Raw genomic sequence first — 15,623 nt, 5'->3', positions numbered from 1 at the left:
TAGATGATATAATTCTCAATCCCTGCACCCTAGTCTTAACATTTAATTAGTGGGAAATGATGGACTCCAAATAGGGTTGATTTGTTTGCTTCACAACATGCTATGCTATGCTATGCTAAGTCGCTTCAGTCGTGTCCGACTCTGTGCGACCCCATAGACGGCAGCCCACCAGGCTCCGCCGCCGTCCCTGGGATTCTCCAGGCAAGAATACTGGAGTGGGTTGCCATTTCCTTCTCCGGTGCATGAAAGGGAAAAGTGAAAGTGAAGTCACTCAGTCGTGTCCGACTCTGAGCGACCCCATGGACTGTAGCCTACCAGGCTCCTCCGTCCATGGGATTTTCCAGGCAAGAGTATTGGAGCGGGGTGCCATTGCCTTCTCCGCTTCACAACATACTGTAGGCATAAATGAACAAACACACAAAAAACTAAACTAAACATCAACAAACAGCAATGTGTAATTCAAAAGCAAGTAGAACAGAATTGAAACCCAAAGCTACTCAGGATAACACAGGTGGCATACCGATAAAGTGTGTCCTTCCAGAAAGTTGAGGGAATTTATGTAGTTTATGAGGTTAAGGAGAACAGTTGCCAAAATCACTTCTTCCATTATTTCATACTTAGGTATGACTCTAACTTTCTATTTTTGGAAAAAATAAAAAATATTTTAGAAAAGAAAAATGACTAAAAAAGTACTTTATCAGATAAAGAAGTTGTGGTATATATACAAAATGGAATATTACTCAGCCATAAAAAGGAATGCATTTGAGTCAGTTCTGATGAGGTGGATGAACCTAGAACTATTATACAGAATGAAATGAGTCAGAAAGAGAAAGATAAATACCGTATTCTAACACATATATACGGAATCTAGAAAAATGGTACTGAAGAATTTATTTACAGGGCAGCAATGGAGAAACAGACAAAGAGAATAGACTTATGGACACGGGGAGAGGGGAGGAGAGGGTGAGATGTATGGAGAGAGTAACACAGAAACTTAACATCACCATATGTAAATAGATAGCCAATGGGAATTTGCTGTATGGCGCAGGAAACTCAAATAGGGGCTCTGTATCAACCTCCAGGGGTGGGGTGGGGAGGGAGGTTCAAAAGGGAGGGGATATATGTACACCTATGGCTGATTCATGTTGAGGTTTGACAGAAAACAGCAAAATTCTGTAAAAAGCAATTATCTTTCAGTAAAAAATAAATTAATTAAAAAAAAAAGTAGTTTATCATCCCTTTCTACATCCAAAGAGAAGTATCTACTCCACAAATGGCAACCAAGAACATCTTATCACTTGGCTAAGGAGGCAACATAAAACAAGGAAATCTCATAATCCAGGGACTAATGAGCCAGCAGTGTCAGATAGAAGTCAGAGGAGAGGTGAGAGTCACCCCACATCACCACTCCGGCCACCCTCCCTTCTCCCACCTGCCTCAGAAGGGGTTAAAGCTTGAAACGTTCATTCAGCCCCTCTAGTTTGTGGATCCTGGTTATGACTGCTTTACCTCTGGAAGGAGAGATAAAACCCTTAGTGAAAAGGGAACAGGTTACGAAGGGGCAGCTTGACACCAGTGATAAGATTTGGGAACACAGCAAACACATTTGGAGTGTAGACACTTGATTATACCGATACCACCAATTGTCAACATTTAGAATTGTGGCTTGCCATTTCTGAGTCACTTAATAGTAATTATCATTGTCTGTCATTTCTTTATTGTGAGCAAATATATGCCTATTCTAAATTTATATAATATGAAACAAAAATGTTATTAAATTTAAGAGGGAAAAACATTAAATTGGTTAGGGAGTCACGAGTAACTTAATTCCTTCTAAAGGTCCTACTTTACCAGTTGACAGTAAAAAAGCATCAGTTGTGATACAGGAGCTGGGCACAGAATTGAGGGAGTAAGGCTCAGCAGTAGAACTGACCTGACAACGCAGGAGAAAGGGTGCAGTCTGTGGGTGGGGAAGGTCTCCTGGAGAAGGGCATGGCTACCCACTCCAAAATGCTTGCTGGGCAATCCTGTGGACAAAGGAGCCTGGTGGGCTACAGTCCATGGGGTCGCAAAGAGTCGGACATGACTTAGCGACTAAACCACAACAAGTGGAACAACATCTTTGTGCTTTAGTAACTTCATTTAGGGCTTCCCCAGTGGCTCACGCTGTTAAGAACCTACCTGTAATGCAGGAGACACAGAACAGGTTTGGTCACCGGGTAGAAGAAAAGATGAATATGTGAATCTTAAGTTAAAAAAAAGGAAAAGAAGCCCCTGCATTTGCCTCAATTACCACATTAACTTATATAAAAGTGGGAGAACAATGAATTTTCGTTTTAAACTCGGTTAATGGCTTCCTTTCATGAGCCTGAATTATCTTTGGAGAGTTACGGTGATGATTGGTTGTTTTGCTTTCTCCCCCCCCATTAAGTTGCACGAAGGCTTAGTTTCACAGGCCTCTTTGGTGGAAACATTTCTATTCCCACAATAACAAATGATCACACACGGAGAGATTTAAACAGCAGTTGTTTTTTTTTTTTTTTTTTAGTGTTTCACAGCTCTGTAGTCAGGGGTCCTGGCCTGGGCTCAGATCCCCAGGGGGCTGGAGTCGGGGCGTTAGCAGGGCCAGGCTCCCTGGAGCCCACGGTCTTCTCCCAGGTCTGTCCGCAGAACCTCGAATTCCATGGGATGGGGCCCCTGCGCCCTCCTCAGCACAGGAGACTGCGTCTTCCAGGCCAACAGTAGAGCAACCGCTGCTGCTTTGAATCTCACCGTCCGACTGTCTGTAAAGATTTTCCATGATTACATCAGGCCACCCGGAATAACTTCTCTTTAAAGTGCAACTGATTAGCAACTTCAGGTGCTGGTGATTCAAGCACAAACAAAAGAAGGTGAAAGTGAAGTCGCTCAGTCGTGTCCGACTCTGTGCGACCCCATGGACTGTAGCCCACCAGTCTCCTCCGTCCATAGGATTTTCCAGGCAAGAGTACTGGAGTGGGTTGCCATTGCCTTCTCCAGGGGGATATTCCTGACCCAGGGATCGAACCCAGGTCCCCCGCATTGCAGGCAGATGCTTTACCCTCTGAGCTACCAGGGAAGCTCAGGATAAACAATTCTGACAGAAGCACAGTCAACAAATACTGAAGGCCCCACAGCTGCCTGCTGTGGTACTTGCTGTAAAGGAGATGGACAGAGAGGTGTGACTCCAGGGAAGGGGTGCCTGGGCTGAGACCTGCAGATGAGCAGGACTCAGTCATGGGGTGAGCTGAGGGAGGCCAGGGGAGGCAGCCGCTGCACTTTCATACCGTGCCTGAAACAGGCTCCTTGGAAAAGACCCTGATGCTGGGCAAGATGAAAGGCGGGAGAGGGGGATGACAGAGAACCAGGTGGTTGGATGGCATCACTGACTCAATGGACATGAGTTTGAGTAAGCTCTGGGAGTTGGAGATGGACAGGGAGGCCTGGCGTGCTGCGGTCCGTGGGGTCACAAAGAGTCGGACACGACTCAGCCACTGAACTGAACTGAACTGAAACAGACTCTTTAAGAGTACAGATCACTTCCTGAAGGAAATTCTCTGAAAGCTGGCTGTTTTTCCATCTTTGGCTTTTAGTAGTGCAGCAAAAAAACAACTGAGTAATGGATTAAGTTTATTGAACACTTGGGGTGTTGCATGATTTCCAGATGCATAAAACCATGTCTTCTGCCCCCCAGAGTGTCCTTGCAGGTCATCCATTGCACCTACCACCACCAGTGAGACCAACGGTACATTAACTGAGCTCTACTTAGATCATCGGTGCCATAGGATGTTTTGGCCTTTAAAAAGGCCATTGTTACCAGCTGCAAGCATGAAAAATTTGTATCTGTGGGTGTGTTTTTACAGGCAAATGTGAACTTCAAAGTAAGTACATATATACCAGCAAAGAAGAAATACAAGGCTTTTTTAAAAAATAGTTTTCAACATTTTAAATTTAGATACTGGCTTTTAGTGTGAATTTGAGTACAACACATAAATACCCCAAGTTTGAATTTTATTCAAATATGTAAGTATTCTATATTATAGAATCTATTAATCATTATTACACTGAAATAAGGCATTTGGATGTACAAGTTGCTATTCTGGCCCTTCATTTCTTTCCTATCCGTCATCCTCTCTCTACCTAAATCATAACTAAGTTACTAAATCCTGAAGACTCTGTTTCTCAATCTCACCTCTACTTCATTATCCCCACCATGCTGGCCTTAATTCATGCTTTTCAAGTCCATCCACTGAACAATTCCTAGCTGGTCTTACTGCTAAGAGCCTCTTCCTACTCTAGTTCATTTTCTATACAATTGCCAGATTATCTTCCTAAAAAACTGAACAAAGTCCTAGTCCTCATGGAGTTTACACTCTAGTGGGAGAGATTAAAAATAGAATTAAAAAAAAAGACAAAATAAACATGCGCTAATGCAATATAAAGAAAATAAAAACGTGGTAAGAGCAAAAGTGGGCTTCCCAGGTGGTGCAGTGGTAAAGAATCCTCTGCCAGTGCAGGAGATGTGGGGTCAGTCCTTGGCTCAGAAATATCACCTGGAGGAGGGGCTGGCAACCCCCTCCAGTATTCTTTCAGGGAAATCTCATGGACAGAGGAGCCTGGTGGGCTACAGTCCGTGGGGCTGAAGAGAGTAAGACATGACTGAACAGGCATGCAAGAGGAAAAGTAAAGGAGGGTGTAATTTTACTTTATTTCAGTTTAATTGATAATGGACACACAGCCTTATAAGGCTTGCAGCATAAGGAATGAGTAACTTTAGATACAGTAGTAACATTTGATAAGTGGTAACAAATGTTAATGCCTTCTAGCTAAAGACCAGCAGGAACACACCCAGTTAAATGAAGTTGGGTTTACTGAATTGTTGCAAAAAGGCACATAGCACACAGTGAGGAACTGCGGAGTCTCAGTAAGAAGGCATAGAAGATTTGGAGGGTTGGGTTTGTGCTTGGTGATTCTGAGGAAGGTTTACGGCTTTGCTCTGGATTGGATGCTTTCAGGAAGTAGAGGTTATTCTATGATTGGATATTTTAATAACTGTTAGCTAGAATGTAGGAAGAGTGAAGCAAGGCTCAGGTCGTAACTGTTCAAGAAACAGTAATAATAATTTATATTAGGCAGAATGTTAGGTCATTTTTGTGGTTTGGCGTGTTCTTGTGTTTGTTGTGTTGGACATGATCGTGGAGGCATCTTATTTTTTTCTTCTCCTAGTCACACAGAGTGGCCATGTCCGATGTTGATGTTTTGTGAGATTGCTTTTGTTCAATAGAACACTCAAATCCAGTTGAGAACGCCAGTAACATCAAGCCCTGGCAGAGAGTTCCAGGCCAGCTGCTGGTTGTCCAGGCTGCTTCCCATGTTTTCACTAACAAAGCCATCCAGTGTCTCTAAATTGCAACTTGTTACTCTTGTTCATAAGCCTGTCTCCTGAATACTTAAAATACTTGTCAGTATTATTATCTTGAGTGATGAAGTCTAAAATTCATTTATCGCTGGTGACAATAGTAGTAGCTTAGTTAATACTTCCTAAAACATAGGAACCCCTCTGCTATATGCTGCGGGATACCAGCCACCTGCTTGTGGCTGAATGGCTGTGGAAGCGGGAGTGAGAACCAGTGCTGTAAATTTCAGAAACCACTTCAGAAGTCTGAGTCACTTGCCTTATCTCTGAAAACAAGAAGTTGTAGTTAGATTTTATGTGTAGTTCTGATAGGTCTGCATGGTGCCAGGCTGTCTGTATAGTAATCATGTAGGGACCTTGTTAAAATCAGGAATTCCAGGCCTCCAATTCCAAAGTCTAAAACAGCCAAAATTTTATGAGATTCCTTCATGTTGTTTCCCTCCCTCCCTCTGATTATGAGTAGTATCCTATCAAATGAATATACCAGTTTAGCCATTCTTTACTGATGGACATCTAGATTGTAGATTTTGATTATTATGAATAAAGATGCTATGAATATTTTTGTACAAGTCTTTTTGTAGGTGTATGCTTTTATTTTTCTTGGATAAATATCTGTAAGTGGGATTGCTAGGTTGTGTGTTTAATTCATATGCAACTAATAGGTCCACAATTTTGAAACAGAGAAATAAAAAGTTTAGAATACCCTCTCCTTTTGCTCAAAGTGTAGCCTGGAAGAGATGCAAAGGATTTGTTAAAAAGCCTCAGATAACCCTGTCACTCCTCACCTTTCTTCTGGGACCCTGAGAAAGTCCTTTAAAGTCAGAGGGATGAAAGGTGTGCAGATAATATCTGCAGGTGGATGCAGTGTGGGCATTCTTCTACCTTGGAAGAAACCTGTGTAAAACGCTTTGATGAATCTCTGCCTCTAGGTTTCTTGGAATTCCATCTCACTGTGCTCAAGCTCAGAAAGGGAGATCTAAAATAAAAGCGATTCCTGATAAGGAGGCCTCTATTAGCAAAGGTCTGATGGCAGGTTAGGTGAAGGCTGGGTGAGGTTGGCCAGTGTGATGGTAAAGTCAGGAAAGCTCAAAGGTCTCTATGCAGATAGGCCTTGAATGTTGCAACACTGTTTTCTCAGTCAGTTCTGTTATCCTTAGTAGCTTTAAACTATACCTGCCATCTTCCACCCTTCAGCATATAACCAGGATCCACTGAAAACAGCCCTTCCAAAAGGAACTCTTTCACTGCCTTGCCAGAAATGTCCACCTCTCTGCATTTATCCTTCATCTATCCTTGCCTCCTTCCTTCCAACCACAGTGAAGACTGCATCCCTCCACAGGTAATCGCCATTTCATCTTCTCAAGGGCCTCGTTGTATTCTTTCTTTTTATTTCCCTACCTCCTCCTTTATACTGGCTCATTCCCATCCACATGTCCAAGTCCTTGTGAAAGCCGGTCCCAATTTCTTCCTTGTGAAAACTAACCTCCTTCAACACCAGATACCGCTCCTAGTTACTGCTTTATGTCTCTGTCTCACTACAGTCAAATCTTCAAAAGGGCTGTCTGCAAAGACTATTTCCTCGTTTTCTGAGGAAATCTGAGTCTTTTCCAAAGTCCACATAGGGCCCTTTGTCTCTGAGCAAGCAGTGAACAGTCATTTTTAAAAAGTCCTCTACGTGATGGATGGAGAGATGGCTGCAGAGGACAGAGTCCTCCATAGCTTTGCGGCCTGGGATGCTGAATGACTAACTGGGTTGAGAAACCGTTTATCTGTGTGTCTAAATAACCTGAAAAAGTTGGCTTAAAACTCAACATTCAGAAAACTAAGATTATGGCATCTGGTCCCATCACTTCATGGCAAATATATGGGTAACAGTGGGAACAGTGAAAGGCTTTATATTTTGGGACTCCTAAATCACTGCAGATGGTGACTGCAGCCATGAAATTAAAAGATGCTTGCTCCTTGGAAGGAAAGCTATGACCAACCTAGATAGCATATTAAAAAGCAGAGACAGTACTTTGCCAACAAAGGTCCCTCTAGTCAAGGCTATGGTTTTTCCAGTAGTCATGTATGGATGTGAGAGTTTGACCATAAAGAAAGCTGAGCGCAGAAGAACTGATGCTTTTGAACTGTGATTCATTGGAAGGACTGATGTTGAAGCTGAAACTCCAATACTTTGGCCACCTGATGCAAAGAACTGACTCATTGGAAAAGACCCTGATGCTGGGAAAGATTGAGGACGGGAGGAGAAGGGGACGCTAGAGGATGAGATGGTTGGATGGCATCACCGACTCGATGCACATGGGTTAGGGTGGACTCCGGGAGTTGGTGACGGACAGGGAGGCCTGGCGTGCTGCGGTTCATGGGGTCGCAAAGAGTCGGACACGACTGAGCGACTGAACTGAAATCACCAGATACGTGCGTTCATCCTGAAGTGCACTTAGGAAAGGCGGTCTGTCATTAGCATCAAGTGTCTGCAGAGAAGCGAGAAACACGGAAGAGCCGCTCCCCCCGTAAGCCCCTCGCGGGAGGACCATTCTCGCCGGCCCGGGGCCACGCTCCCGCCGGCGCAGCAGAGAGCCCGCCGGGCACCCGGGCTGGCCTCGGGCGGGACCGGGTCTCCTCAGCGGCCTCGGCGTTCGGGTCGGGCGGTGAGAGCGCCGAGCGGCTCCCGGCCAATGGCGGTTCCCGAACGTGCGCCTAGCGACGTCAGCGCGGCTGTGCCAACGGACGTCACCCTGCGGGCTCGGAGGCGGCTGCTCTCGGCCCCACGAAGGGGGCGTGGGCTTCGAGAAACCGCGGGCGACGGGGGCAGGGAGCGCTGAGCCCGCACCCGGGGCGGCGGGCCCGGCCGAGCGGCCGTCAGGTGGCGAGCAGCCGCGCGCGCCGCCGAGGCCCCGCCCCTTCCCGAGCGGGCCGCGCGTCCCCGCGCCGCCGAGGCCCCGCCCCCTTCCCGACCGAGCCGCGCGCCCCCGCACCGCCCCACGCGCGCACAGCCGCCGCGGCCCCGCCGCTTCCCGTTCGGGCGGCGCGCCCCCGCGCCGCCCCGCGCGCGCGCAGCCGCCGCGGCCCCGCCCCCTTCCCGAGCGGGCCGCGCGCTCCCGGCGCACCGAGCCGTGCCGCGGGCGCGCGCGCCGGCGGCGGCAGAGCCGCCGTTAAAGCGGTCTGAGGCGGGCCCCCGCGCTTCCCCCGCCGCCGCCCTGACCAACTGAGGCGGCGGGCCAGGCTCCGAGCGGCCGCCCGGTCGGCAGGCTCGCCGCCCTCCGTCGCGTCCCCAGAGCTCGCGCCCCGCCGTGGTCTCCCGGCGTCCCGGGGCAGAAGCATGTAGCCCCCAGCGCGGCGTGTGTGCCCGTGTGTGTGTGCCCGCGTGTGCCCGCGGGCCCGAGGCCGACCCCCGCGCGGCCTGCCCCGGCCCGGCCCCTGCGCGGGGCCTCCCCTATGGGCCTCCTGCTCTCGAAGGAGCCGCGCCGCCGCCCGCGCCAGAAGCGGCCCCGCTGCGGCAGCTGGTGGCGCCGCCGCCGCCGGGCTCTCCTCAGGCGGCCCCGCGGGGCCCCGGCCAAGGCGGCGGCGGCGCCCCGGGGCCGGGACTGCCTCTTCCGCGGGCCCTGCATGCTCTGCCTCGTCGTGCACGGCCCCGGCGCGCCCGCCCCCGCCGGCCCGGAGGAGGAGCCGCCGCTGTCGTCGCCGCGGCCGCTCGGGGCCTACGGCGCGGCCGCCTCCTCACAGCCCCCGGCGCGGCGCCGCGCGGGCCTGGCCGCCGAGGACGCCGCGCGCCGCCTCCTGCTCTCGGTCGCCGCCGCCGCCGCGCCGCCCGTCCCCGGCAGCGGGGAGCTGGGGCCGGCCGCGGCCGCCGCCCGGGAGCGGCCGGCCCGGAGCCTCCTGTGGGCCCGCGCGGGGCCCGTGCGCCCGCCCGTGCCGCCCGCCGCCTCGCGGCCCTTCCGGGCGCCGCCGGCCGAGCCCCCCGCGCCCCCCGAGATGGTGTGCAAGCGGAAGGGGGCCGGGGTCCCCGCCTGCACCCCCTGTAAGCAGCCCCGCTGCGGCGGGGGCGCCTGCGGCGGCGGCGGCGGCGGCGGGCCTGCGGGCGGCGGCCCCGAGCAGCACCCCCCGCCGCCGCTCCGCGCCCCGCGCTCCCCCGCCGCCCCGGGAGGGGCCCCCGCGGAGGCCGGCGGGGACGCGGTCCGAGCTGGGGGTGCCGCCCCCTCGGCCGCCCGACAGCCGCAGCACGAGTGCGGCGACTCCGACTGTCCGGAGGGCCCCGAGCCGCCGTGCGACTGCCACAGGGAGCCGCCCCCCGACGCCCCGGACATCAACCAGCTGCCGCCCTCCATCCTGCTCAAGGTGGGTCTGCGCGCGCCCCCCGCGCGCCGGGCCCGCTCGGGGGTCCTCTCCTGCACGCCCGGGGTGGGGGGTGCTCCGTGACAGCCTGTTATTTCAAGTGCAGGGGCTTGGAGTCCGCTGAAGGTCCTTTTAATCGCTTGGGTCTGCTGCGCGTAATCCCGGGTCGAGTCCCAAGCCCACTGTTGTAGAAACTGTAGGTTTTCTGTGAAATGTGTTTTTTTTTTGTTTTTTTTTTTTTAAATCCCTTGAGCGGTTTGCGCTTAACCGGGTAAAAGACTTGTATATTAGTGTTGGAAAGTATTCAGACAGTACTTTCAGATTTGGTAACTGCTAGCTCACGTCAAAAAACAGTTACTTTTTATCTATCGAGCACTTGACCACGATGATCAGGCACAGTGCCAGAGCTTTATATACATAGTATCTCACCGAATCCTTCAGTTGACGCCGTGAAAGAAATATTGTTAACATCTTTACACAAGAAGAAACCGATGTATCAGCGCCCAGTGCCTACTGTAGTAAGTCAGGCCGACGTGGTGTGTGTTCATACGGAGCTTATAGTCCAGTGGGGCTTGAAGGGGTTGAATGACTTGCCCAAGGTCACACACACAGAGATCTGCGGAGTTTAGGCCTGTCCGACTGGAAAACCCTTTTTATTTATGCTGTGTTCTATTATCTTAGGTAAAGCAGACATTACCAGACGGTAAGGACAAGTGTATTTTTTGTTGGGGGATACATGAGTGGGGAAGAGGTAGATGTCCCGTCGAAACCTTGTCCCACTTTCAGCTATGAAGTAAAATTTGCAATTTTGTCAATGCTAGTGATAAACTTAATTATGTGATACTTTGTAGTAAGTTAGTATTAAAAAGTTTTTTTTCTGTTCATTTTCTCTCTTCTCTCCCAGCCCCACACTGCAGCTTCCTGGAGCTTAATAAATACAAACCTCCTTTATCACTGTGGATGATATTTAAGACTAACTAGAAAAACCTAGATAAGAATTTGGCTACTTTTACTGTTACTGAAGCAGCTGTCATCAATTATAATTTTTATTCTCAACAACATACTTTTATTGGACTTTTTGCATATTTATAATCCTATGTGTTTGGATTTGTTTTACTGTGATATTAATATTTTTGTAAATAATATAGCAAAGAACTGGGAGAGCTTAACTTTTCCACATGTCCAAGAGAATGAGATGGTTGGATGGCATCACCGACTCAATGGACATGGGTTTGGGTAAACTCCGGGAGTTGGTGATGGACAGGAGGCCTGGCGTGCTGCAGTTCATGGGGTCACAAAGTCAGACAGGACTGAGCGACTGAACTGAAGTTGTTTACCTTTCAGAAGTGTATTTTTGAAGGAGTAATTACTGCTTCTATATGTTCAGGGTGTGCATTTTAGGGCAGAGGGAATGTTCTTGAATCTTTTAACTTAGTGGACAACATGGACAAATGAAATATCAACAAATATTTGGCATAGAGGTTTGATTGCTGTCTTGTTATTTGGTAAGTAAGACTTTAAAAACAAAGTTACAAGCAGGTACCTCCCTCTTTCTACCTAAACTATCATTATTTCACGAGGTAGAAGACATTTTAATACAAAACAAAAAGAAAAGAAAAAGATAAGAAAGGAGGAAGGACATGATTTCATAATAAAGAGAGTTCCAATATACTGCTGCTGCTGCTGCTAAGTCGCTTCAGTCGTGTCCGACTCTGTGTGACCCCATAGACGGCAGCCCACCAGGCTCCGCTGTCCCTGGGATTCTCCAGGCAAGAATACTGGAGTGGGTTGCCATTTCCTTCTCCAGTGCATGAAAGGGAAAAGTGAAAGTGAAGTCGCTCAGTCGTGTCCGACTCCTAGCGACCCCATGGGTCTGCAGCCTACCAGGCTCCTCCACCCATGGGATTTTCCAGGCAAGAGTACTGGAGTGGGGTGCCATTGCCTTCTCCGTCCAATATACTAAGTTTATTTTATTTACAACATTGTTCTTTTCCACATTTTTTCTAGGGACTGTTGAAAGCTTGTTCTAAGGAACATTTGGGGAAATTATTCATTGGACTTTCCCTGTTGTGTTGCAGTATTTATACATGTAATGTCGATTTCCATTACTTGTGTTAGAAACATGGCTAGAGATACTCTGTGTGGTTTTCATGGTCCCAGTGGTATTCAGCATAGCATGAGTTGGACTGTCTAGAATGAATTGAAATTCGAGTTTTTTAGTGTTTAGCAACCCAATTAACTTTTGGGGATCAAGCTTTGGAGGGCAGAGGCTCTTTCTACTTAAATACTGTACATTGCTGTGTCTCCTCCCCTAAGTGCAGTGCCTGGCATTTAATAGCACTCAGTAAATATTGATGAAGGAGCGAATGACCAGGTGTTTAGAATGACCAGGTGTCTGGGTTGAGACTCTGAGTGAGTATACACTGTGCCAATAGGGGAGTCTCTAAGAAGTGTTCCTATCCTGAGTTGTTTTGAGCCACAATAGAGCCACTGGATGGGGAAAAGTTTCTGGCTCTATTTTGTCTTGAAGAAGAGAAGACTTAGGGAGCTATGACGATGTTTTTTTTTTTTTTTTTTTTAACAGTACCAGAGGGTTGTGCTTTTACAGGCAGAAATCCATTACCCCCATTAGAAAGTATGCCCAACTTCCCTGATAATGGGCCATAACTTCTAAAATTGTACTGCTGAGTCCTTTGTACCAGAAGTTACTATAGTTACAGAGAATGGGAAGGTGGAGGAGAGTGAGTTTGGGAGAAAGATGTGCCGAAATATGATTTAAAGATGTTTTTAGGGAAGTTGACTCAAACTACCATGCTTGTTCAGTTTTTCCCAGGTATGGTAAAAGCAAAAGAGAAAAAACTTAATTCTTTTACTCTGCTTCAGTCAAATTTTTGACTCAATATCAACAGGTCTTTTTCGGTTTTGTTTTTATGTAAGTAGTGAGTATTATCTGCTTTAAGTTCATATAGTGCAGAGAAAGCAAAAGTTTTCCTTGGTTCACCCCTACCCTCCGTCTGGTTTTCTCTCCAGAGGTCACTAACTACCACTACCAGTTTAGATTTTTTTTCTAGACCTGTATTGTAAGGTAAAGTATTTTCTAGTCAATATTACTCTTTATATCAGAGTCCCTTGGACAGCAAGGAGATCCAACCATCTATTCTAAAGGAAATCAGTCCTGATCATTTATTGGAAGGACTGATGATGAAGCTGAAACTCCAATACTTTGGCCACCTGATGCGAAAACTGACTCATTGGAAAAGACCCTGATGCTGGGAAAGATCGAAGGCAGGAGGAGAAGGGGACGACAGAGGATGAGATGGTTGGATGGATCGCCGACTCAATGGACATGGGTTTGAGTAAACTCTGGGTGTTGGTGATGGACAGGCAGGCCTGGCGTGCTGCAGTCCCATGGGGTCCCAAAGAGTCAGACGTGATTGAGCAACTGAACTGATTACTATTTAAATTTAAAGTAGTTAAAAATTAAATAAAATTTAAAATTCAGCTTCTCAGTCACAGTAACTGTATTTCAGAGATCCGTAGTCATGTGTGGCTGGCAGCTACCGTGTTGGACTCTGCATATCCAGAATATTTTCTTCATTGTAAAAAGTGAAGTCGTTCAGTCGTGTCCAACTCTTCATGACCCCGTGGACTGCAGCCTACCAGGCTCCTGTGTCCATGGGATTTTCCAGGCAAGAGTACTGGAGTGGGTTGCCATTGCCTTCTCTACATTGCTCATTGTAGAAAGCCCTATGTAAAACTTCATAGCCTTTTCCACAAATGGCATCAAAATGTACATGTTCTTCAATTTTTTTCATTAACTGTATGAATTGGAGGTTTTTTGTTGTTAGTTAGTATATGGTTTTCTTCATCCTTTTTAATTGTTGTGTAGTATCCCGTAGTATTATGCCATACTGTATTTATTTCAATATGGTATGATTCAGTTCAGTTCAGTCACTCAGTCCTGTCTGACTCTTTGTGACCCCATGGACTGCAGCACACCAGGCCTCCCTGTCCATCACCAACTCCTGGAGTTTACCCAAACTCATGTCCATGGAATCGGTGATGCCATCCAACCATCTCATCCTCTGTCTCCCCCTTCTCTGCCTGGGAGCTATGTAAAAATGAATTCTTTCTTGAAATGGAGAGCTTCACTGGGAATTGTAATTACGTAACTTCAGGAAGAGACCTTTGAGGTCATTTGGTTACTCCCTCCTCCTCATGTAAGAGAAAAAGCAGGCCTGGAGAAGTGAAATGGCTTACCCCAGGGCATTTCAGATAGTGAATGGCAGACCCTGGGCTAGAACTAGGCTCATTGTTTCCAGGTCTTGAGGTCTTTTCAACATGTGGTGTAAAAGGGCTTGATTAACCTTCTCTCAGAGATTTTTTGAAAGGAATTCCTTAATTGGAGGGCAGGTGGAAACTTCTAACCATTATGAGTCAGAGGCTAATTTTATAATTGTGTGTTTGGGGTTGAATTGTTTTTAAATAGAAGAAATTTGAGAAGCAGGGAATGGCCCTTCAAAGTTCAACTGTGAGGATAGCATTTTCTTAGGTATTGAACACTTAATTAAGCCCATTACGTTTGATCTTGAACTGGTTAATGCATTGTTTTAGATAAGATAAGCTAGCTTCAGTCTTTGTTACTGTTGTCTTTAAAACTTTAAGCAATCTTGCCTACTGATATCACAATTAGGTTTTTATATAGTAGAATCACTATAACAATTTTGTCAAATGATAGCAGTGGAGTATTTTTAAGTAGTTGCTATTTGAGTAACTGGGTATTTTGAATCTATATTTAAATTTTAGAGGCTTTGTGTGCCATATATTTAGATACCTTGGTTTCTGTCAGCAGACTATTTCTTTCCCAAGTCAACCGGGTGAGAGATTCAAAATCCATCACCACCATTAGAAAACCACTTTACCGTGAATGCATCTCTGATAGTGTGTCAGTAGTTATTAAATCTGTATTTTTATGGCTTTGTTATCAACAGGTTGCTTTAGTGATCAAGGAAGAGTTTTATAAGAGAAGTGTGTTTTGGAGGAAAGCTTATGTATCTGATCTGTTTTTTTCAGATATGAGAAAAGCAATGAAAATGAGAGTCAAAATGAGTAATACAACTTTTTAAAGCTCTGAATGTAGATTAGTGGTGGGTAAGAGGAACTAAGTTAATGTAGCTTTTCGTGAATGCTTTGACCTAAGGTTCCGCTACCACATAAATTCTAGAAGGTAGGTCCCTGGAGTTCTAGGGATGATCTTAGCCAGTGCTGAAATGAAGTGTCCTTAGGAAGTCAGGTTCAAGATATCTTTTGGCTGGAGAATGTCTAGAAATGTTGGATATCTTAATTAAATCAGGCTACCAAAAGGTGAGACTTGTTTTCTTCTCATTTTGGGAAGTCTGTAAATTTTGGTGCCTTGTAATGAGTAGCTGTCAAGGGGGTTAACCTTGAGCTGTTCTTTATCAGTTCAAGATATCAGGTTCTGTAAATGATGGAGAATGGGAGGGAAGATACGTGAAGGCAAATATGGAAGCATTTACTATTAAAATATACTTTCTTAAAAAGTTATTTTCCTTTGGTTAAATATCCTATTTTATGCTTATCAAGAGTCTTGAAGCAATAAGCACATAGTGTCCAGCACAGAGAAATACAGCCATTATTTTGTATGACTTCAAATGGAGTATAATCTGTAAAAATACTGAATCACTATGTTGTACACCTGAAACTAACATAATATTGTGACTCAACTTGACTTCAATTAGTAATAGCGAGTCTTGCCCAAGTCTTGGCCAGTTTGGAGCCCAGGTGACGTGGTCAGGGCACCCATGTGGTGGGGGAAGCTAGGAGCAGTGTTGGG

General features: G+C 46.9%; 1 protein-coding gene across 1 annotated transcript in view; it reads left to right on the top strand.

Annotated features, from left to right (window-relative positions):
- Positions 1-8,585: 8,585 nt before the first annotated feature.
- The window catches only part of FBXL17 (F-box and leucine rich repeat protein 17), a 510,317-nt gene continuing 503,279 nt past the window's right edge, over positions 8,586-15,623 (top strand). Inside the window, exon 1 of the mRNA XM_081505350.1 lies at positions 8,586-9,772. Within this exon, the coding sequence (XP_081361476.1) occupies positions 8,873-9,772 (900 nt within the window). The 5' untranslated portion in view covers positions 8,586-8,872. The remainder of the gene's footprint in view (positions 9,773-15,623) is intronic.

The sequence above is a fragment of the Giraffa tippelskirchi genome, chromosome 6 (assembly GCF_054371585.1).
Source record: "Giraffa tippelskirchi isolate mGirTip1 chromosome 6, T2T-mGirTip1v1.2.pri, whole genome shotgun sequence".
Taxonomy (NCBI): Eukaryota; Metazoa; Chordata; class Mammalia; order Artiodactyla; family Giraffidae; genus Giraffa; species Giraffa tippelskirchi.
The sequence above is the reverse complement of the archived record's forward strand: the minus strand, read 5'-3'. Positions and strand labels throughout refer to the sequence as shown.